Consider the following 24300-nt stretch of genomic DNA (forward strand, 5'->3'; position numbering starts at 1 on the left):
TCCATTTGTTTTCTTTTCCAGACAGTATGAATACTCCATAATGTAAATTGCACATCATAAAACCAACATTAGGATATTATTGTAGGTGACACCTGTCACACACCTCTAGGGTTGAACACACTTTTTCAGCTCAAAGATAAAAGGATGTACATCCATTATTCATTGATAAATATCAGTGGATTGATCAGTAGGTAATAAACTCCTGGTCGTTTTGGCTGGATCTGTCAGTGGGAACAGGACTGACTATGATGTGGATGACAGGGTTTGGATCTGGGCAGAAGCAGAAACAGTAACAGCATCACTGAGCCCATGGGCTAATGTCTGTTTCATTATCGCATGTGATGAACTGCCCACTCCCCCCACCCCTGGTTTACATACAAGAATAAGAACAATAAGAATACCACTGAAGTTCAGTAAGTCAAACAGATCTTTCGCTCAAAAAGTTCTGTTGCTCTTAGAAAGGTCGTCTTAATCTATTTGTCCATTTTTTAATGTCATTTTACTAATTTTACACTTTTAAAGCCTTGGGCTCTAAGCACAGATTAGACTTTATTTACAGAATTGATGGTTTTGTGGTGACACAACAGTAAACATTCAAACCCAGTGTTCAGAACTCAGAGCTCCTCCTTCACCCTGAACTCTGTGCATGTGTGGATCCACTGTTCTGTTTAAATTCCACAGTTTCCAGGTTGTTCCATACACACAAACAGTTGAATCTGGTCCCAGTCATGTGTCTGTCCAATTAGATTCAATTCACATCAATATTAGTTGAGTTCTAATTTTAAATGTGTGGGAAATGGGATTTTCAGTGTTCAGTGTAAATGTCCACAGAGTCCACATTCCACAGTGGATGTGGACAATTTAGTTCCAGATACAAGAGATTGTTCTAAGCTACAGGTGGATCCAATTGGAGGAGAATTGGAGTCGTTTTGAATTTTGGATGAATTTCTGAAAATGTCTCAATGATGACAGATGGAAAACTGTAGATGTTGTGACCTTGCTGTGACCTTGAACTTTGTCCTACTGGGACCAAAATGGAATGGGTTGGTCCCAGGGCCTAGGCCTATCTGTGGGGAAGATTTGGGAAAGATGGGGGGAAGAGTTTTATACTAAAGATGAGAACAAACAAACAAACAAACAAACAAACAAAACAAAGTGATCACAATACCTCCGTCAGGAGGTATTGTGCGAGCGCAGACCTTTGCCAAGACAGATCTGCCCCTACGATCACCACCAAAATGTAATCATTTCTTCCTTGTGCCAGTATCAACATTTCCTGAAAATTTCATGAAAATCCATCCATAACTTTTTGAGTTATCTTGCTAACAAACAAACAAACAAGCAAACAAACACAAAACAAAGTGATGACAATACCTCCGGGAGGAACTATTAGAAACGATCTGACATCTAAGTTCCACATATTATTATTAGAACTGTTGTAAATGTACTGACATTAGGTTTGAATAGATTCAGTTCCACCCACAGGAACTAGCCCCCCCCCCACCAAGGGACAAGAACTGTCCCCAACAGGGACAAGCTCAGCTCCTCTGTGAAATGTCCAGCCTAGCAGAGCTGAATGGACTAAACACCCCCTGATCCAACTATGTTTTTCTGCACCCCCAAAAAAGCAAAATGCCCCCCCACACACACACACACACGACGTCCTGGTCCCATCTCTGACCTTTTCATGGTGTTGTTCTCTCTGTAAACTCACTGTATTTTCTAAACATAACTCAGTCAAATCAACAGCAGATTATTTCAGCTGTTACCAGTCGCACATCCACCCGTTCTGTTTTCACCTTTCACAGTAAAAGAAGACATATCCAGATTATTATCATTGATAGGACTGGTGACAAATACAATATGAATGCTGTGGTGAATAATCTCAACTAGTTTTTCATTAACATCGGCCCAGAATTGGCAGCAAAAATACCTGACATTAGAACCGATAAACAAAATGAACCACTTCTACAAAGGAACCCAGACACAGTCTTTGTCTGTGCTGTGACTGAGTCTGAGACCTTAACCACTGTTCATACATTTAAAAATAAAACCTCTGCAGACTGTTATGACTTAGACATGATCTTAGTCAAAAAAGTAATAATTAGTATTTTGAAACCACTAACATGTATTTGTAACCTGTCATTTCAAACTGGTGCATTTCCGAACAAACTGAAAATCGCAAAAGTAAAACCTTTATATAAAAATGGGAACAAACACATCTTCAGAAACTACTGACCCGTCTCTCTGCTCCCACAATTTTCAAAAAGTCTGGAAAAATTATTTAATAATAGGCTAGAAACCTTTTAAGCAAATATGACCTAATAAATGAAAGTCAGTATGGATTTAGAGCAAAGAGGTCAACTTCAATGGCAATAGTGGAAGCAGTGGAAGAGATTACAAATGCACTGGATACTAAAAAATATGCAGCTGGAATATTTATTGACTTAAAGAAAGCCTTTGACACAGTCACTCAATTTTAATCCATAATTGAAACGGTATGGCATTAGGGGAGTGGCCTTGAATTAGCTCAAAAGCTATTTGACGAGGAGACAGCAGTATGTGAGGATGGGGGAGTATACATCTGGATATCTGGACATTGTGTGTGGGGTCCCTCAAGGTTCAATATTGGGGCCCAAATTGTTTATTTTATATATAAACAATATATTCAATGTATCTAAAGCTTTAAAATTAATATTATTTGCAGATGATACCAATATTCTATTCTAATGATAATAAACTGATGGATATGATAAATAATGAATTAACCAAAATAAAATTATGGATGGACATGAATAAATTATTGCTAAATATAAACAAGACTAAGGCATTGTTGTTTGGCAATTATAAAAAAAAAAACCCTCAGAATTACGCATATGCATAAATAGTGTTCCGTTAGAAATAGTGTCAGAACACACATTTTTAGGTATAATTATTGACAATAAATTCAGCTGGAAATCACACATCAGATTCATCCAAACAAAAGGATCCAAAAGCATTTCCATCATTAACAAAGTAAAACACATCCTGGATTAGAAGGCACTCTATATACTGTACTGTTGTCTGGTCCTGCCATACCTGACCTACTGCAAAGAATTATGGGCAATAACTATAAAACTACTGCACACCCTCTGTTCATATTACAGAAACGTGCAGTCAGAGTCTTCCATAAAGTGGCTTATTTGGATCATACTCATTTATTATTCTGGCAGTCAAAACTATTAAAACTCAGTGATTTGGTAAATTTGTACACAGTTCTACTTCTGTATAAAGCCAGTAAAAATCAACTACCAGCCAACATACAAAAACTATTGGCTCATGGGGGGGGGGGGGGGGGGGGGGGGTAATAACCTGAGGGGATGTGGGAATTTCACAGTCCCAGCAGTGTGGACCACCAGGAACAGTGTGTGTGTGTGTGTGTCAGTGTGGCTCAGGCTTGGAATGGGTCAGGGGTAGACCTCCAGCACAGTCCCATATTCACAACTTCAAACAAATGCACAAAGAAATGTGATTTACACAATATGTGGCTCAAGGAAGAGTGGGATCATTATGTGGATTTGTATGGTGTGTGTGTGTGTGTGTGTGTGTGTGTGTATGTGTGTATGTGTGTACATATACACCATTATCACCTTTCAGAGTAAAAGTCCTGAACATATACACCATTATCACCTTTCACAGTAAAAGTCCTAAACATATACATCATTATCACCTTTCACAGTAAAAGTCCTGAACATATACACCATTATCACCTTTCACAGTAAAAGTCCTAAACATATACACCATTATCACCTTTCAGAGTAAAAGTCCTGAACATATACACCATTATCACCTTTCAGAGTAAAAGTCCTGAACATATACACCATTATCACCTTTCAGAGTAAAAGTCCTGAACATATACACCATTATCACCTTTCAGAGTAAAAGTCCTGAACATATACACCATTATCACCTTTCAGAGTAAAAGTCCTGAACATATACACCATTATCACCTTTCAGAGTAAAAGTCCTAAACATATACACCATTATCACCTTTCAGAGTAAAAGTCCTGAACATATACACCATTATCACCTTTCAGAGTAAAAGTCCTAAACATATACACCATTATCACCTTTCACAGTAAAAGTCCTGAACATATACACCATTATCACCTTTCACAGTAAAAGTCCTGAACATATACACCATTATCACCTTTCACAGTAAAAGTCCTAAACATATACACCATTATCACCTTTCACAGTAAAAGTCCTAAACATATACACCATTATCACCTTTCAGAGTAAAAGTCCTAAACATATACACCATTATCACCTTTCACAGTAAAAGTCCTGAACATATACACCATTATCACCTTTCAGAGTAAAAGTCCTAAACATATACATCATTATCACCTTTCACAGTAAAAGTCCTGAACATATACACCATTATCACCTTTCACAGTAAAAGTCCTGAACATATACACCATTATCACCTTTCACAGTAAAAGTCCTAAACATATACACCATTATCACCTTTCAGAGTAAAAGTCCTAAACATATACACCATTATCACCTTTCACAGTAAAAGTCCTGAACATATACACCATTATCACCTTTCAGAGTAAAAGTCCTAAACATATACATCATTATCACCTTTCACAGTAAAAGTCCTGAACATATACACCATTATCACCTTTCACAGTAAAAGTCCTGAACATATACACCATTATCACCTTTCACAGTAAAAGTCCAGTCACTCAATCACTTATAAATGTATAAAACAGGTTGTATAAATCTGCTGGTATGTGTGTTATTAAATAATTTGGTCTAACTGACCAGGTGATAAAGTGAAAGGAAGTCTAATCAGATGTTTGTACCAGTGAAGGTCTTTAAATTCTAAACCTGTTGAAGGTCTTACAGTAACAAACATGGATCAGACGTTTACGCTGACACTAATGTTACCATGATCTGATCTGATCCAGGACTCCACAGATCTGGTCTAAAGTGTGGAAGGAGCTAGGTTTGGACGGGCTTTTGTGATGGCTGTGTTTATTATTATTATTATTGACTGCATTCACTAATGTTTAACCCTTTCATGCATACTGGTCACTACAGTGGACATACCAGCCAACACAGTGGACGCTCATGCATCATCTCATACACTGACATTCAGACCAGTACTGTCACTTTACTGTTCAAGGTAAACCTGATCTGTAGTAACATGCTTGAGTGGAAAATAAATTGCCATTTTTTTTTGTTTTCTTTTGTTTTAAACAAAAAGTTGCTTTTTTGCATATTATCTCCATGAAGTGAGTAAAAAATAGTATTAGAATGTGTTAAAATGTGAGAACACATCAGATTAGCAGCATTAATTATGTTTTTATTTCATATTTTTCACATAGTGTATCAGTAAATACATGATTCTTTGCTTCTAAAATTAAACGTATGGTGTCCAGCTGAATGGACATTTTTGTAACTCCATGAAAAATAGGTTAAAAAAATTCAATCACATTGTTTTTGTTTTTTTTGTTTTGTTTTTGCTTTTGTTTTTTCCTATCTAAAGATTAATAAAAACCACTTGGGGGAAAAAAAGATCTTGATTAATGTTCTCCTAATTCATGCATGAAAGGGTTCTTGACATTTGGATGCAGTATTTCAAACTACATTTCTGGAGGCATTAAACCCAGGGATGGTCTGCCCTCCTTGTTTTCATGGGATCCCAGTTATTTGAGCTTTTTGTGTTTTGTTTGTTGTTTTTTTCTGGAACATTCTCATTATTTGGACTGATGAAAAGCTACCCCCCCCCAGGCTCAGGTGTGCATCTGGAAGTCCTGGAGGATCTCTGTCTGTGTCCGTCAGTGGATCTGATGGTTCTGATGGACCACATGATGGTTCTGATGGACCACATGATGGTTGTGATGGACCACACGATGGTTGTGATGGACCACATGATGGTTCTGATGGACCACATGATGGTTGTGATGGACCACATGATGGTTCTGATGGACCACACGATGGTTGTGATGGACCACACGATGGTTGTGATGGACCACATGATGGTTCTGATGGACCACATGATGGTTGTGATGGACCACACGATGGTTGTGATGGACCACACGATGGTTGTGATGGACCACATGATGGTTCTGATGGACCACACAATGGTTGTGATGGACCACACGATGGTTGTGATGGACCACACGATGGTTGTGATGGACCACATGATGGTTGTGAAAACAGGACAAAGTGCATCTGGATGGGTTGCACTGAGGCTTTTGTCTAAACCAGTGCTTCTCAGTCTTTTTCTGTGCCCCCCCTTTGGAGGATGACAAATCTCCAGGCCCCCCTCAACCCCAACAACATTGTAACAGTGGTGCAGTTATAATTTTTATTGAAAGAAACATCAATATTGTAACAATACTTTGTGCTTTTCCTTGAATAATTTGTTGTATAAATTAAAAATAACTTTTTTAAGATTTTTGCTTGAATAATATAATTAAACTCAACCAGACTGCTGCCTGAGATAATATTTTTCCAGTAAAAATAGGAAATATGCAATTATCTTACAACTATGACAATAAAGTTACTTTTTTTTTAGAACAACACTTTGATAACAAAGACGAACATTTTAGCAGTATCAGTGGCTGCAGTGAGCCCGTTTACGTTGCACATTTCAGAACATTAAAGTGCAAACAGTGCAAAAACAGACACATGTCACATGTTTCTTTTCCAGTCCAGTCCCTGTCCATTCTCTAAACCTAAACTCTTTGTCTAGTCACAGATCACCACGGCAGTAAATGTATTTGTTGTACATCCCTAAAATGAGTCCAGGGTGCTCCAAGGCTAAAACATTAGTTTCACCTGCTACAGGAAAAAAAAAAAAAACACCCAGGAGTGATCCCATGCCCCCCCTGGCTAGCCTTTGTGCCCCCCTGGGGGGCCCACCCCACAGTTTGAGAAACACTGGTCTAAACTAACACATGCTCCATGAAGCACAAACAGTTTTTTTTCCAAATAGCTGCTCACAACAGTTAGCAGAAGTACTCGGACTGAAAAATGCACCTCCATATGAATGCAAGTGCACACATGTGCAGTCATCTGAGGAATGCAGAATATTCAGCCTTTCTCCGCTCTGCCTGCATCACTCGTCCCATCATTACATTCTGTGTGACTGTCCATTAACGTAAAGTTCCACGGTTTGGCTGTTCTGAAACCAAAACACAGTCATGTATGGTGCACAAACAGCACACAGACTTCTGCAGCAGTTCCAGGTCCATGAATTTACACAAACTCCTTCTATTTTCAAGTATATAGGGTGGGGAAGCAAAATGTACAATATTTTGAGGCAGGGATTGAAAGACAGTGTATGACCAGTTAGTTTATTGAAAGTCATGAGAATTTATTTGCCACAAGAAAATGTCCATAATAGAAAATGTTTTTATTCTATGTGTCCTCCTTCTTTCTCAATAACTGCCTTCACACGCTTCCTGAAACTTGTGCAAGTGTTCCTCAGATATTGGGGTGACAACTTCTCCCATTCTTCTTTAATAGTATCTTCCAGACTTTCTGGTAATAGTTTTGCTCATAGTCATTCTCTTCTTTCCATTATAACCAGTCTTTATGGACACTTCAACTATTTTTGAAATCTCCTTTGGTGTGACGAGTGCATTCAGCAAATCACACACTCTTTGACGTTTGCTTTCCTGATTACTCATATGGGCAAAAGTTTGTGAAAAGGTATGGATAATAGTGTTAGGTATGATTATGACATCAGTATATGTTTGGGTTCAAAACAACTGACGTAGTGTCTGCTGAGAAAAAACAACTAAATGTTCATTGTACATTTGGCTTCCCCACCCTGTAGTTTGAAACACTGTGGTAGAATTCTAGAGTATTTTTGGTCATTTCCAATCTAACTGGGTAGAACAATAACAATACAAAAAATACAAAATAAAAATGCAACAAAATGACACAAGATAAAACAATGTAAGACTTGATAGGAAAAAAAAGACGTAAAGACATAAGATGACAGAGTGTGGGTTTTCATTCAACAGGATCAACATTTCCTAAAATACATAAATGAGAACCAACCAAATCCAACTCCAAAACACATCTGGGTCATCCCATGGCAGTTCACCCAATGGTCCCCACATGACCCCCTCAGAAAATTCTGAAAAAATTCACACTTGTTCACCTACAGATAAACCAACACATCCAACATTTGAATGTCATGTCTGTAATAGTTTAGCAGATACAGCCCTCTGAAAAATGTTTTGTTTTTTGTTTTTTTTTTTTAATTTTGCAGTTGTGCTTTTGGTCCAACTCTGAGCAGCTGTCTGTCCTCAGGTATTCCATCCACACTGAAACTGAAACTGACCGTTTGGGCTGAAACCCCCCCGAAAAGACCAGATTTGGCATCAGAATAATTGTCGGTGCCTTCATGTTTGGTCCATGAGGCCTTGAAATCAGGCCCAAAGGCTCATTCTGGTAAATGTGTCCTTCTTCTATCTGAGCCATCCTGCAGTTCCACAGCCTAGTTCAAATATCTGCAGTATTATCAGAACTGGTGCAATAATCAATGCCATTCTACTGTTCAAATGACATTTACACCTACGTTTGGATACAACTGCAAGAAAATAGAGTCATGCAGTCCAAAAATATTCCAAATAGAACCAGTTCTATCCCAAAGCTCCAATTCTGTGCCCAACATCTGTAAACATATATGAAGACATGGTCCAAATGTCCAAATGTTCCTGAACTGTCCACATGCTCATGTGGGTGCTCAAATAAAGAGGATTTTTGCGACAAATGTAAACGGACCCATTTTCTTCATGTCCTCACATCAACACTTTTCATTAAATGTGGTCTTTTTCAGTAGGTTGTTGCATCTGGACCAGAAGAATCCATGTAAAAACATGAGGTGTGTCCATTCATCCATTCTGTCCCAGTGACAGTCTGAAGACAGAGGACATCTGCAGAATGAGCCTTTGGGCCTGATTTCAAGGCCTCATGGACCAAACATGAAGGAGCACACAGTTCTTCTGATGCACAGTCTGCTCTGTTCAGGGGGTTTCAGCCCAGACACTCAGTTTCAGTTTCAGTGTGGATGGAATACCTGAGGACAGACAGCTGCTCAGAGTTGGACCAAAAGCACAACTGCAAAATAAAAAAAACAAAAAAAACATTACTTTTCAGAGGGCTGTATCTGCTAAACTATTACAGACATGACATTCAAATGTTGGATGTGTTGGTTTATCTGCAGGTGAACAAGTGTGAATTTGTTCAGAATGTTCTGAGGGGGTCATGTGGGGCACTTTCTGAAACCTGGTTGATCTGGGATGGAATGACCCCTCTGTCAACCATCATTGCATCTTCTGTTTTTTGCGTGGAGTTTCCATCATTTCCTCCAATATCTGCATGCGTATCTGAGGCTTTTGCCTTTGTTGTTTGTGTGTCAGTGGGCGGAGCTCAGGAGGACACTGGTGACTGACAGGCTGATGGACTCCTGACCCCATGTGTATGTTGGTTGATTGACAGCGGACACAGCCAATGGTGATGGCGCTGTCACTGCTATAAAATGAAAGTCATGTTTGGAGGAAGGCGACTGTCCTGCACTGTGGACAGACAGCCAATCAGATGAGGGACAGCATCTCAGTGTGTGGGACCTGGAAACAATGGTCCTCATGCTGTGGAGACCCACACAGAGGGACACCTGGACACCCTAGTCCTGTACAGACCTATGTAGACCATGAACGGTCTGTCACTTCTGTGGGCTGTGTGTCTCCTGTGTGTTGTGTGTGTTGTGTGTCTCCTGTGTTGTGTGTGTTGTGTGCTGTGTGTCTCCTGTGTTGTGTGTGTTGTGTGCTGTGTGTCTCCTGTGTTGTGTGTGTTGTGTGCTGTGTGTCTCCTGTGTTGTGTGTGTTGTGTGTCTCCTGTGTTGTGTGTGTTGTGTGTGTTGTGTGTCTCCTGTGTGTTGTGTGTCTCCTGTGTTGTGTGTGTTGTGTGTCTCCTGTGTTGTGTGTGTGTTGTGTGTTGTGTGTCTCCTGTGTTGTGTGTCTCCTGTGTGTTGTGTTGTGTGTGTTGTGCTGCTGCCCTCCCTCAGGTCAGTGTGTGTTGGATACTGCTGTGGTTCCAGTGTCAGTGTTTTCAGTTAAAGCTCCACTGAGCCTTTATTCCATGGTACTGTTCCCTTTGGGCCTCATATGTGTGTGTGTGTGTGTGTGTGTGTGTGTGTGTGTGTGTGTGTGTGTGTCAGATTCAAACACACACATTAGATGAATGAGCCCCTCAGATCTACTTCTGCTGTTCTGTTCTTTAACACATCCACTGTGTTTGGGCTGGAAAACAACTGCGATAAACATTTAATGTCAGCTCACATGTGTTCACAGCTCTTCTGTGTCTGTGTTCATATTAAATCAGTCTCAGTGAATCCAAAGGAACTCTGTGTTGGTAAATGACAATTGTTCAAATGGACAGGATTTCAGTTCTGTTCAACATGTTGATGCTCATATGAACTATGTTTTCAGCTCCAAAATGAACCATTTCAGCACAATTAATGCTGTATTTTCATGTCACAAATGGACAAGTTCTATTTGAACTGAACTGAGCTGAAAAACAAATCTTCTCTTCTTTTGGATTCCCCAGTTTTTCTTCCCAGATTCTCTCCTCCATATCACATGTTTTATTTGTACAGGTTCAATCTGGAGTATGGTGCTGATCCATCCTGCTTCTGTTCCACCAATACATACATGAAGAATGGCACACAGCACTGTTTACAGCAACACTTACAATAAGAAGCATTTTTATACACAAAGAAAATTCTAGATTGTTCTTTCCTCTTTAGTCTGATGCTAAACTATCCAATAAATAATAGTGCTCCTAGTTTTTGCACAGGGATCATTAGTGTAAACGCTGACATGGCTGCAGAGCATCAGTATGATGGGATCCACAACAACCATGTCACATCCGTCCACTGACACATTTAGTGTTTTTGTGTCAGCTGGGACTGTTTTAGATCCACAATACCAACATTTATGAAGAAGAGCACAATTAGCAATAGGAAGTCTAGAAGTTTATTCCTAATAAAGTACTGGGACTGACCAGAGCATCATGGGTAATGTCACGTCCGTCCACCAGCAAAAGTTTTCACATCCACGTGCTATTCCAAATCCAATATTTATGAAAATAGAGCTTCCACTGTCAGAGAATATCAGTAGTCTGTGCACAAATGGATTAGCATTATTTACACACACTTCTATGACTTTAGGACAACTGTTTTGGACACAAATGGACACTCATTTGAACAACTAAGGACATTTTAGCTGATGTATATATTCTTTTAGGTGGGCCTTTCATCAGCAGTAAAACCAGTACAAAATCAAAACCAGTACAAATTAATCCAACCAACAGTTTGTCATCCAGTCCAGTGTAGGTAGAAGTCCACAGGTTCATCAGTGTATTATTGTTGTTGTTATTATTATTATTATTATTATTATTATTATTATTATTATTATTATTATTATTATTATTATTATTATTAGTGTTGGACTGTCACCTTGTTCCTCTAGAATCAAACAGATTAAGAACTGAACCTGTTTACATTCACACTAATACTGTCATCATTATCTGAGTTCTGGAGTTATTCCATTATTAGTATAAACAGAATAATCTGATCTGTTTGATCATATAACAGCAGTAATCTGATTACAATAAATCAGATGAACACACCTGGATTTCTCCTCAGTACTCTTATGTCCTCCTGCATGTTTCCAGGTTCATCTGATTTATTTAGTTCTGTTACATCTGATCATGTGTAAAAACAATTAAAAACCGTAGAAAACAGACGTGACGTTGTCAAAGTGAGCAGAAGACAACAACAGGAAGTTTGATTCATCCATCACTGTGTACGTACGAACTCCGAAAGAAATCCGATATTGGACTGAAGGGTCTGAACCAGGGTTCACGATGATCGCATTTCTGAAGTGCATGTAAACGCATCAGATCTGACTATTAGAATTATCCAATCACTGCCATTGATCAGATTTGTATGGTCACGTAAACAGGCTCAGTGTTGTGTCATATTCGCACTAGTTCAAATGTTTGTTTGGGTCGGATCGCATTCTCATCGCACTTTTAGCTAGTGGAGCAAATTATGTAAACAGGAGCATGTGACGAACTGCGCTGGCATTGGACACAAAAGTCAGGGGTGGGGCTAATCAGAGACGGCGGGTGTTGATGAAAACAAAGATGGAGGTCCTCTGTGACCATGGACCAAATGCCCATGAGACATTCAGGGTCCTCACAGGGGCCCACTGGTCTGCCGTGGTGGAGGTCTGCACCGTCCGAGTGCTTTAGTTTCTAAATAAGACGACTGACTTTAAAGTAGATTTGTGTTGGAACTGTTAGAAACCTCCTGAAAACACACACATGACGACTGGACTGAAGGCACATGGACACCAGCTGATGGTACCAGGGTCACAGGTACCAGGGTCACAGGTACCGGGGTCACAGGTACCGGGGTCACAGGTACAAGGGTCACAGGTACAAGGGTTACAGGTACCAGGGTCACAGGTACAAGGGTCACAGGTACCGGGCTCACAGGTACCAGGGTCACAGGTACCGGGGTCACAGGTACAAGGGTCACAGGTACCGGGGTCACAGGTACCGGGGTCACAGGTACAGGGGTCACAGGTACAAGGGTCACAGGTACCAGGGTCACAGGTACAAGGGTCACAGGTACCATGATCACAGGTACAAGGGTCACAGGTACAAGGGTCACAGGTACCGGGGTCACAGGTACCGGGGTCACAGGTACCAGGGTCACAGGTACAAGGGTCACAGGTACCGGGGTCACAGGTACAGGGGTCACAGGTACAAGGGTCACAGGTACAAGGGTCACAGGTACCAGGGTCACAGGTACAGGGGTCACAGGTACAGGGGTCACAGGTACAAGGGTCACAGGTACCGGGGTCACAGGTACAAGGGTCACAGGTACCAGGGTCACAGGTACAAGGGTCACAGGTACAAGGGTCACAGGTACCGGGGTCACAGGTACCGGGGTCACAGGTACCGGGGTCACAGGTACCGGGGTCGCAGGTACCGGGGTCGCAGGTACAAGGGTCACAGGTACAAGGGTCACAGGTACCGGGGTCACAGGTACAGGGGTCACAGGTACAAGGGTCACAGGTACAAGGGTCACAGGTACCAGGGTCACAGGTACAGGGGTCACAGGTACCGGGGTCACAGGTACCGGGGTCGCAGGTACAAGGGTCACAGGTACAAGGGTCACAGGTACAAGGGTCACAGGTACCGGGGTCACAGGTACCAGGGTCACAGGTACCAGGGTCAAGGGTACCGGGGTCACAGGTACAAGGGTCACAGGTACAAGGGTTACAGGTACCAGGGTCACAGGTACAAGGGTCACAGGTACCGGGGTCACAGGTACAGGGGTCACAGGTACAAGGGTCACAGGTACCGGGGTCACAGGTACCGGGGTCACAGGTACAGGGGTCACAGGTACAGGGGTTAGAGGTACAAGGGTCACAGGTACCAGGGTCACAGGTACCATGATCACAGGTACAAGGGTCACAGGTACAAGGGTCACAGGTACCGGGGTCACAGGTACCGGGGTCACAGGTACCGGGGTCACAGGTACAAGGGTCACAGGTACAAGGGTCACAGGTACCAGGGTCACAGGTACAAGGGTCACAGGTACCGGGGTCACAGGTACAAGGGTCACAGGTACCGGGGTCACAGGTACAAGGGTCACAGGTACCAGGGTCACAGGTACAAGGGTCACAGGTACCGGGGTCACAGGTACCAGGGTCACAGGTACCGGGGTCACAGGTACAAGGGTCACAGGTACCGGGGTCGCAGGTACAAGGGTCGCAGGTACAAGGGTCGCAGGTACCGGGGTCACAGGTACCGGGGTCGCAGGTACAAGGGTCACAGGTGCCATGATCACAGGTACCGGGGTCGCAGGTACAAGGGTCACAGGTACAAGGGTCACAGGTACCGGGGTCACAGGTACAGGGGTCACAGGTACAAGGGTCACAGGTACAAGGGTCACAGGTACCAGGGTCACAGGTACAGGGGTCACAGGTACAAGGGTCACAGGTACCAGGGTCACAGGTACCGGGGTCGCAGGTACAAGGGTCACAGGTACCGGGGTCACAGGTACAGGGGTCACAGGTACAAGGGTCACAGGTACCAGGGTCACAGGTACAGGGGTCACAGGTACAGGGGTCACAGGTACAGGGGTCACAGGTACAAGGGTCACAGGTACCGGGGTCACAGGTACAAGGGTCACAGGTACCAGGGTCACAGGTACCATGATCACAGGTACAAGGGTCACATGTACAAGGGTCACAGGTACCAGGGTCACAGGTACAGGGGTCACAGGTACAAGGGTCACAGGTACCGGGGTCACAGGTACCGGGGTCGCAGGTACAAGGGTCACAGGTACAAGGGTCACAGGTACCGGGGTCACAGGTACAGGGGTCACAGGTACAAGGGTCACAGGTACCAGGGTCACAGGTACAGGGGTCACAGGTACAGGGGTCACAGGTACCGGGGTCACAGGTACAAGGGTCACAGGTACCGGGGTCACAGGTACAAGGGTCACAGGTACCAGGGTCACAGGTACAAGGGTCACAGGTACAAGGGTCACAGGTACCATGATCACAGGTACAGGGGTCACAGGTACAAGGGTCACAGGTACCGGGGTCACAGGTACAAGGGTCACAGGTACAGTCACGTTTGTTTCAGAAAAACATGTCATCATCTGTTTTTCCAAACCTGAGGCTTCACAGTGTTGTAATGTAATCTAATTACTTCATGGAGGCTTTGGTGGTTTTTTGTCTGCAGTTTAATGCCTGTCCTCTGGATGGCAGTGTTGTAATGTAATCTAATTACACCCACTTCATTCATCCTCTTTCACAGACATCAGACAGGAAATGGCTGTGTGCTCTTTAAACTAGGATTTTTTTAAAAAACAGGAAGTTGCCAGTTTTTTTCTTTCTTTTGTGTTTTTACATCAGCAGTTTAGTCTCCTTTTATCCATTTGTGTCACTTCCTTTTTTTCTTTTTTAAAAAATTCCATTTATTTCATTCATGCGATACTGTTGTCGTTTACAATGTGGTCAGATTAAAATACTTTTCTCGTGTAACATAATAAATCCAAAGTTTACTCTTGTAATTTTCTACCTTCCATGACAAACCAGGAATGAATGTTTGAATGTTGTTTGGAGTTCAAGAAGTATAAATATACAAAGTATAGTATAAAGTATTTTGTCTTTTTGTTGATGTCATGTTTTATAATTTGTACAGTGAAAATATTTCAATTTCAGTTCTCTGCAACTGGAAACAAATATAATGCAAAAAGTTCTGGTACAACATACAGAAAATAAATCAGAACTGAACTGTAACAACTATTACACATCAGTTAAGAGCAAAACATTAAAATATTGAATGAATGAATGAATGAATGAATGAATGAATAGTTTCTTTTTGGTTTGTACATGAACCATTGCACTTATAATAATTCTAACAGGAGCCAAAGCTTCTTCAGTGCCTCTCCTTTTTTTTTTTTTTAATGTGCCTCTCCTTTCCACCTGATCCTCTGCTTCCATTAAATTCAATGTTTTCACCATCGGACATTCTCATATTAACAAAAAAATCACCAACAAAAACACATCTATCATCTCAACTGAATATTCCTGAATGATTTTATACTTAAGTCATTTTATAAACTTTGTCAAAGACGTGAACGACTTAAATTCATCATCACGTCCATCCCATAATTTCACACCCACAACCCAAATCCATCTGGACTTCACTTTAGTTCATTCACTAATAGAAAGACCTCTGGAATTAGAATTACTCTGTCTGCATTTGAAGAAATCTTAAATGATATTTGGAACAATATTCTTTTTTACTTTATAAATACCTTCTAATATTTTAATATTAAATATTTTTCTTTGTCTTCATATTTCTCCAAACTTTTCTGTTTATTTGCTCATTTAAAATGCTGTAGGTTAATGCTACATTTTGTCTCGCTGTCTGATTTATTCCACATTTTCAGCCCGCTTTGTGAACTCCACATGCTTTTATCCACTGGCTTTTCCAAACACATTCTCCTCTCAGTTTAGATTTTCCTTGTCTGTCTTGGAACAGTTTTTGGAAGTTTCCTGCTAATATGAGTGGCCTTTTAAATTATTATGAGTGTTTAAAAATGAACCAGATCTACTATTTTTAAAGCTTAGGATCTGAAATATAATAAATTGGTGTGATCCCTAAATCCAAAACCATGAACAAGTTTTTTTTTTTCTGGAATTACAAAAGTGCATGTACATGACTTTCATCTGTGTTCCCCCAGAGCTGATGTTCAGTAGTCAGTGCTTCACAGACTCCTACTATCCAGCAGATGTCTTGCTCTGGTCATTACTGTTGTACTTCTTTCCAGTTTGGAGCAGACTCTGGCTTTTCAACGTCTCCCTCTTATGTTATGACTGAAGGTCCCACCCAGTAATTCATCCTCAGATCCGCCCTCTGTATTTATGGTGTTGATATTTTTTTTGTATTTGTGTATCCTTCGAACCGAACTGAAAGTCCAACCACAGAGGCCCGTTCCTCTGGTCCGTTCATGTCGTTCCCTCTGGTCCGTTCATGTCGTTCCCTCTGGTCTGGTCTGTTCATGTCGTTCCCTCTGGTCCGTTCATGTCGTTCCCTCTGGTCCGTTCATGTCGTTCCCTCTGGTCCGTTCATGTCGTTCCCTCTGGTCTGGTCTGTTCATGTCGTTCCCTCTGGTCCGTTCATGTCGTTCCCTCTGGTCCGTTCATGTCGTTCCCTCTGGTCTGTTCATGTCGTTCCCTCTGGTCCGTTCATGTCGTTCCCTCTGGTCCGTTCATGTCGTTCCCTCTGTTCCGTTCATGTCGTTCCCTCTGGTCCGTTCATGTCGTTCCCTCTGTTCCGTTCATGTCATTCCCTCTGTTCTGTTCATGTCGTTCCCTCTGGTCTGTTCATGTCGTTCACTCTGGTCCGTTCATGTCGTTCCCTCTGTTCCGTTCATGTCGTTCCCTCTGGTCCGTTCATGTCGTTCACTCTGGTCCGTTCATGTCGTTCCCTCTGTTCCGTTCATGTCGTTCCCTCTGGTCCGTTCATGTCGTTCACTCTGGTCCGTTCATGTCGTTCCCTCTGTTCCGTTCATGTCGTTCCCTCTGGTCCGTTCATGTCGTTCCCTCTGGTCTGTTCTGTTCATGTCGTTCCCTCTGGTCCGTTCATGTCGTTCCCTCTGGTCCGTTCATGTCGTTCCCTCTGGTCCGTTCATGTCGTTCCCTCTGGTCCGTTCATGTCGTTCCCTCTGGTCCGTTCATGTCGTTCCCTCTGGTCTGGTCCGTTCATGTCGTTCCCTCTGGTCCGTTCATGTCATTTCCTCTGGTCTGTTCATGTCGTTCCCTCTGGTCCATTCATGTCGTTCCCTGTGGTCCGTTCATGTCGTTCCCTCTGGTCTGTTCTGTTCATGTCGTTCCCTCTGGTCCGTTCATGTCGTTCCCTCTGGTCCGTTCATGTCGTTCCCTCTGGTCTGTTCTGTTCATGTCGTTCCCTCTGGTCCGTTCATGTCGTTCCCTCTGGTCCGTTCATGTCGTTCCCTCTGGTCCGTTCATGTCGTTCCCTCTGTTCCGTTCATGTCATTCCCTCTGGTCCGTTCATGTCGTTCCCTCTGGTCCGTTCATGTCGTTCCCTCTGGTCTGGTCCGTTCATGTCGTTCCCTCTGGTCCGTTCATGTCATTTCCTCTGGTCTGTTCATGTCGTTCACTCTGGTCCGTTCATGTCGTTCCCTCTGTTCCGTTCATGTCGTTCCCTCTGGTCCGTTCATGTCGTTCCCTCTGGTCTGTTCTGTTCATGTCGTTCCCTCTGGTCCGTTCATGTCGTTCCCTCTGGTCCGTTCATGTCGTTCCCTCTGGTCCGTTCATGTCGTTCCCTCTGGTCTGGTTCGTTCATGTCGTTCCCTCTGGTCCGTTCATGTCATTTCCTCTGGTCTGTTCATGTCGTTCCCTCTGGTCCATTCATGTCGTTCCCTGTGGTCCGTTCATGTCGTTCCCTCTGGTCTGTTCTGTTCATGTCGTTCCCTCTGGTCCGTTCATGTCGTTCCCTCTGGTCCGTTCATGTCGTTCCCTCTGGTCTGTTCTGTTCATGTCGTTCCCTCTGGTCCGTTCATGTCGTTCCCTCTGGTCCGTTCATGTCGTTCCCTCTGGTCCGTTCATGTCGTTCCCTCTGTTCCGTTCATGTCGTTCCCTCTGGTCCGTTCATGTCGTTCCCTCTGGTCTGGTCCGTTCATGTCGTTCCCTCTGGTCCGTTCATGTCATTTCCTCTGGTCTGTTCATGTCGTTCCCTCTGGTCCATTCATGTCGTTCCCTGTGGTCCGTTCATGTCGTTCCCTCTGGTCTGTTCTGTTCATGTCGTTCCCTCTGGTCTGTGCCATTCATGTCGTTCCCTCTGGTCCGTTCATGTCGTTCCCTCTGGTCTGTTCTGTTCATGTCGTTCCCTCTGGTTGGGCCGTTCATGTCCAACCCTTTTTGCTGTCATTTCAGAACACCATGGATGCCTTCAGCTCCAAGGACATGGCCATGAAGGCTCAGAAGAAGCTGCTCAGCTCCATGGCCAGTAAAAGCTCCGTGCAGATGTTCATCGACGACACCAGCAGTGAAATTCTGGACGAACTGTACCGCGTCTCCAAAGAACACTCCGGTAACAAAGCCGAGGCCCACAAAGTCATCAAAGACCTGGTGAAGATCGCGGTGAAGATCGGGGTGTTGTTCCGAAACAACTGCTTCAGCCCGGAGGAGCTGGGAATCGCCCAGGACTTTAAAAAGAAGCTGCACATGGGAGCCATGACGGCCATCAGCTTCTATGAGGTAAGGCACACCTGACATTTGAAATCTGTCCAACAGCTGAAGCTGCTCTGACTTCTGCTGAAGCTTCACACTCTGGATCAGTGCATGGCACTGGGCCACACCGTTTTTTACTCCTGACTCCATTTTGACTTCACTCATTTCTGGTGACCCCAGACATTCAGAACGGAGTCTTTTTTTTTTTTTTTTTTAATAAAATTAATTTGTTTTTGTTCATGTAATACTTTGTTATACTATGTTGCAAATAAACATTAATTTTAAATGTCATTTAGTCTATATAATGCATATAATGCACCTTTTGGAGTCTCAGTTTCTCTGTTTCCTTCCTGTTTGGACAGGAAACCCCAGGGCTGAAAAAGGGGCGGACCCTGATGACATCTGTCAAACAGTTTTTAGAAGTCAATAACAGTCATGTTTGGTCCACAGGGGTAGGGTTTGTCGTCTCAGTGTAAGGGAAGGAACTGAACCAGGGGAGAATCCACTTCTTTAACTATTCCATGGGGTGCATGTCTTACATGTCCTCTGAAATCTGTTCCCATGGAATAACACTGACAGTTGTGTTTTCATCCTTTCATTTGTCACCAGTCTGTTTGGGCTGTAAATGTGCTCATCCTGCCACTGTCACATTATCGTATGTAAAGGGAAATATTAACATGAAAACATGTGCTTTCCCCCTGTCTGGTCCAGGTGGACTTCACCTTCGATAAGACTGTGATGGCCGACCTGCTGACCGGCTGTAGGGACCTGCTGCTCAAACTGGTCAACACCCATCTGACCCCCAAATCCCACGGACGCATCAACCACGTCTTCAACCATTACTCCGATCCGGAACTCCTGACCAAACTGTACGACCCCAACAGCTCCTTCAGACCTCACCTGACCAAGATCTGCAAAGGACTCAACAAAATGGTGGAGGACGGGACAATATGAGACGGACGCAGTTGGATAATAAAGTTCATATGTCCAGTGGATAATAAAGTCAGGTGGACAGTATATAACAAAGTCAGGTGGACAGTGGGAGATGACCAAGCCTTGGACGTTCTGGACACTCACGGTCCCACTGCTCACAGGCAACAGCAAATAAGTCCAACAACAACTGTGGGATTTCAGTCATGATGGTCAAGTTAGTTTTCAGGTTTTGAATGTTTGGAGGTGACATATATATATATATATATATATATATATATATATATATATATATATATATATATATATATATATATATATATATATATTAGGGCTGGGCAAGTTAATGTGTTAACATCGCGTTAACGCATTCATTAAATAGCGCCAACATTTTTTTTCTCTCCCGTTAATGCCGTTTTATTCTAACTCCTATTCTTCTGCTTGTGTGCGTGTAGCGATTAGCTGCAGATAGACAACAGGTTTACCAAGAAAAGACGGACGCCCAAATTTTCTGTCCAAATCTGTTCCTGTAGACTCACTGTAAAACTGACACATACAAACAAAATATGTCTGAGTTCTGTTCACTACCTTAGTACATTTACATGGCATTAGACATTTAAATGAATGGGAAAAAGATTGCTAGCTCGATGCTAACTTGAATGGGAAAATCCATAGACACGTTAACGATTAGCATTTACAGATTAACTTAAGATTTACAACGTCTTTTTATCCAGAAACAAAAGTTCACATCAGAGATATTTGATACTATTCATTCTGACAACAACTGAACAGAAAATACTCACAGACAAACGTTTACCTGTCCATACAAACAGAGTGAAACAAACGTGTCTGTTAGTTCCTTCTTATGTCTGAACTGACAACGGGAACACCGCAAGGACAAAACATACGTTAGTGACACTTATTCCCACCACTAGAGGGCCCCCTTTGTTTACTTTGAACAACTGAACATCACATATTGTTTTGAAAGTCCATTGCTGTGGCTGTGTGAATACACGTAGGTAAACCATGGGTCACAGGAACAGGGGGATGGTTTTTTTTTATTTTAATTATTTTTTTGTTTTGGAACAGGGATTTATTTTATTTTATTTTATTTTGATCAGGGTTGGTTTGACAATCGGCCTCATCATGTGTTTCAACCAATGACAGCATTTGGGGTGGGCTTAAGACTCCTGTCAATCACTCACAAGCATAAATAAACTGGTGGGGACGTAAACATGTGTAACAGTAGCGGTCTGTTCCATGGACATTTTCATTTGAAATGTCTTCAGATGGTGGGGATGAGAAGAAGCACTGACATGTGCAATTATTTTCATCAGCGGAGTACTTCAGTCTGAAATATCACTGAAAGGAAATACATACTGGTGATGCCGGCAACCCCGCCCCCCCCGCATATAACTATGCGATTAATCATGATTAATCACAGAAATCCATGCAATTAAGAATTTCAATTGTTGCCCAGCACTAATATATATATATATATATATATATATATATATATATATATATATATATATATATATATACACACACACACACACACACACACACACATACATATATATATATATATATATATATATATATGTAATATCATAATGGTAACTGTTATTAAGACACAACCAGGAAACCAAAGATCCAAACTTGAACATGAACTGGTTTATATTTTCTATGACTGTTTTAATAGTATTTGAAATTTTATCCAATTTGTGACATGTGAGGCTTTATAATGTTTGACTTTGAACTACTGATGCTTTGTATTCTGAAAATATAGAATCCAATCAGGATGTATAGAGAGAATGGATGTGATGCTACTGTAATACAACACTTCCACCTGTTGGTCAAAACTATTATTATCTAATTATATATAGACTCACCGGTACCGTCAACAAGGCCACAGAAACTGTACTGTGTCATTTCAGTTCATCAGACTCATGTCCAGTTGAGGTGGGTTTACCCACAGACACAAACCCCTTCTTTAGTTCCGTCTAGAAACTACCAGCACCCACATTTCAATATCAGCTTCTAAACAATACTTTTTTTTAAACAATGCCCAGAAATGAAATCTACCATTTGATTGGATCCTGAATAAAATGCCTATAAACTGTGCATACTATATGTACTGATACTGATGAGATTCACTCTTTGATAGTTATTGCATCTACGAACAACGATCCCAGACATTTGTAATTAAAATTATTAAAGCACTTCAGCTGCTGCCAGTAAAATATTCAAGTCCACTCTCCAGGTCTAAGTCTGGATTATTTTGGTACGTTTCCTTTTATGAAACAAGCCAGGATACTTAACAGTATCAGCTACAGAATGGATTTAAAAGCATAAACACAAGGACAGGCTCTTTAAATGGACTTGACTTTACTATCATTAATCCTTTCATTCATGTTTTTAACAGAACTGTATCATGATGAGATTAGGAAGTGTTTTTAATGGGTGTAAAATAATGAACATCAGCACACAGCACACACAGCACAAATGAATAATCACAGTAACAGCGAAACTGGGAATGAGCTCAAGTGTTTGTTTCAGATTCAGCACTGAAAGAACTGTGGACAGTAGAAGAAGAAGAAGAGGAAGAAGAAGAAGAAGCCAAGATGAACAAACCATGGATCAACAAAAAACATGCACAAAAAATGGGAATACTGTTTTTTTTTTTAATTAAATAATCTATGCATAACTACAATAAAAGTGTCCTATTCGATCCACATAGGATCAATGAAATATCTGCTGTCCAAAAATATTATAAATGTGTTTGAAGCTATCTGATGCTCCTACATAAATAAATAAATGCATTGTCTGCAGTACTTCGTAAACTACCAGCCAAAGTACGACTGTGAAAACATGGCTGACTACACGACAAAGCTCTGAGGTAACAGCGCATCCAACGCCGGCGTGATGGAGTCACATGAGCGCTCATGTGACTCCATCCCACGGCCACGGCAGATTTTAAATCAGTTATTTCTCGCTCTTACAGGAATTCCGCCTTTCACAGTTCAGAACAGTTCAGGAGTCAGAAGGAGGAGAAAAGCTGAAAACTTCAAACTCCTGGATGTGCAGTCCAGTTAAAGAGGAGGGGCTCTGCATCCTTATGCCCCCCCCGTCCCATCATGTGACTACATAGAAAAGGTTTTTCACAAGAGGGGCTTTTCATCTGCATTTCTTTATATTTTTATACTTGTCTTTATGCTTATTAACCCATAAAGACCCAGTGCTACTTTTATGGCAGTTCCCAAATTAATTCAATTTATCAATTTCACCTTTCTTAAGTAATTTAACACCATTTATTATAATATTATCCTCTGTATTTTGTACTTTTTCAGTAAAAATGCGTTATTTCCTTGTATTAAATTTCCTGATCATGGACTTTAAACGCCATGCTGATATTACATTTGAGGGTTTTTAGATCAAAAACAGAGAAAACTTAAGAAAAAGTCACTTTCCCAGTCAAATATATCACAGTCAAATATATCGGCGACACGGTGGTGCAGTGGTTAGCACTGGTGCCTCACAGACAGAAGGTCCTGGGTTCGATTCCAACACCAGTCGACGGGGGGTGGGACCTTTCTGTGTGGAGTTTACATGTTCTCCCTGTGTCTGCGTGGGTTCTCTCTGGTACTCTGGCTCCTCCCACCATCCAAACACATGCACTGATTGGTTAACTGGTTAATCTAAATTGCCCATATATGTTATATGTTATAGATATAACATATATATATGTTATATCTATATGTTCAGCCCTGAGATGAACTGGAGACTTGTCCAGGGTGAACCCGCCTTCGCCCCTATGTAGCTGGGATAGGCTCCAAGAGACCCCCGTGACCCTAGTGAGGATAAAGTGGGTTCAGAAAATGAATGAATGAATGTAAAAGTGTCTCCAACAACTGCCATTTACTGAAGTACATGAGTTTGACTGGTGAATCAGTGTCATAGAAAATGACGGTGCTTCCATGGTAACTATGGAGCCTCTGAACGTCCAAATATGGTCATATGTGATGACCATGAACAGATGAAGAACTGTATTTGACACCAATTATTGACATGGATTGACAGGATAAGTGGATCAGCAGGTATTAAACAGTTTAGATCAGTAGATGGTTTGAGTCTCCAGTGACTGTTTGGGTCTTTATGGGTTAATTATTCACATTAGAATTACATATTTATACGTAGTCTTAATAAACTTGTTGTTAATACAATGTAGAGAAGAATGGATTAATTGGCTTAGCTGATTAATCTAAGTTTAAAGCTCTTTACAAACTACTGGTTCTGACAGATTTTGCAAAAGCAGTGAGCATGGGTTAATAGTTTATTAATAATAGTAGAGTGCTAAACTGATGCTGGAGGAAAATAATGGGCCAAAAGATACAAGTCATTTCCACCTGTCCAACACTTGTACATCTATGTGCTGCTCAATGACTCACATTCACTTATTTAATAATTGATTACTCTGACTTGAGTTTGACAGTAATTTGGTTTC

The 24300-nt window shown here is 41.8% G+C and overlaps 1 protein-coding gene across 3 annotated transcripts in view; it reads left to right on the forward strand.

Annotated features, from left to right (window-relative positions):
• The window catches only part of LOC115436014 (tumor necrosis factor, alpha-induced protein 8-like protein 2 B), a 45294-nt gene that overhangs the window by 9958 nt on the left and 11036 nt on the right, over nt 1-24300 (forward strand). Inside the window, exons 2-4 of one of the 3 annotated variants that reach the window (XM_030158700.1) lie at nt 18567-18890; nt 19575-19827; nt 19879-20094. In XM_030158700.1, the coding sequence (XP_030014560.1) occupies nt 18573-18890; nt 19575-19817 (561 nt within the window). In that variant the 5' untranslated portion in view covers nt 18567-18572 and the 3' untranslated portion in view covers nt 19818-19827; nt 19879-20094. Of the gene's footprint in view, nt 1-18566; nt 18891-19574; nt 20095-24300 lie in introns of those variants that run through there. The other 2 variants (XM_030158701.1, XM_030158699.1) reach the window with 2 other exon arrangements.

Source organism: Sphaeramia orbicularis, chromosome 16, assembly GCF_902148855.1.
Source record: "Sphaeramia orbicularis chromosome 16, fSphaOr1.1, whole genome shotgun sequence".
In the NCBI taxonomy this organism is placed as follows: domain Eukaryota; kingdom Metazoa; phylum Chordata; class Actinopteri; order Kurtiformes; family Apogonidae; genus Sphaeramia; species Sphaeramia orbicularis.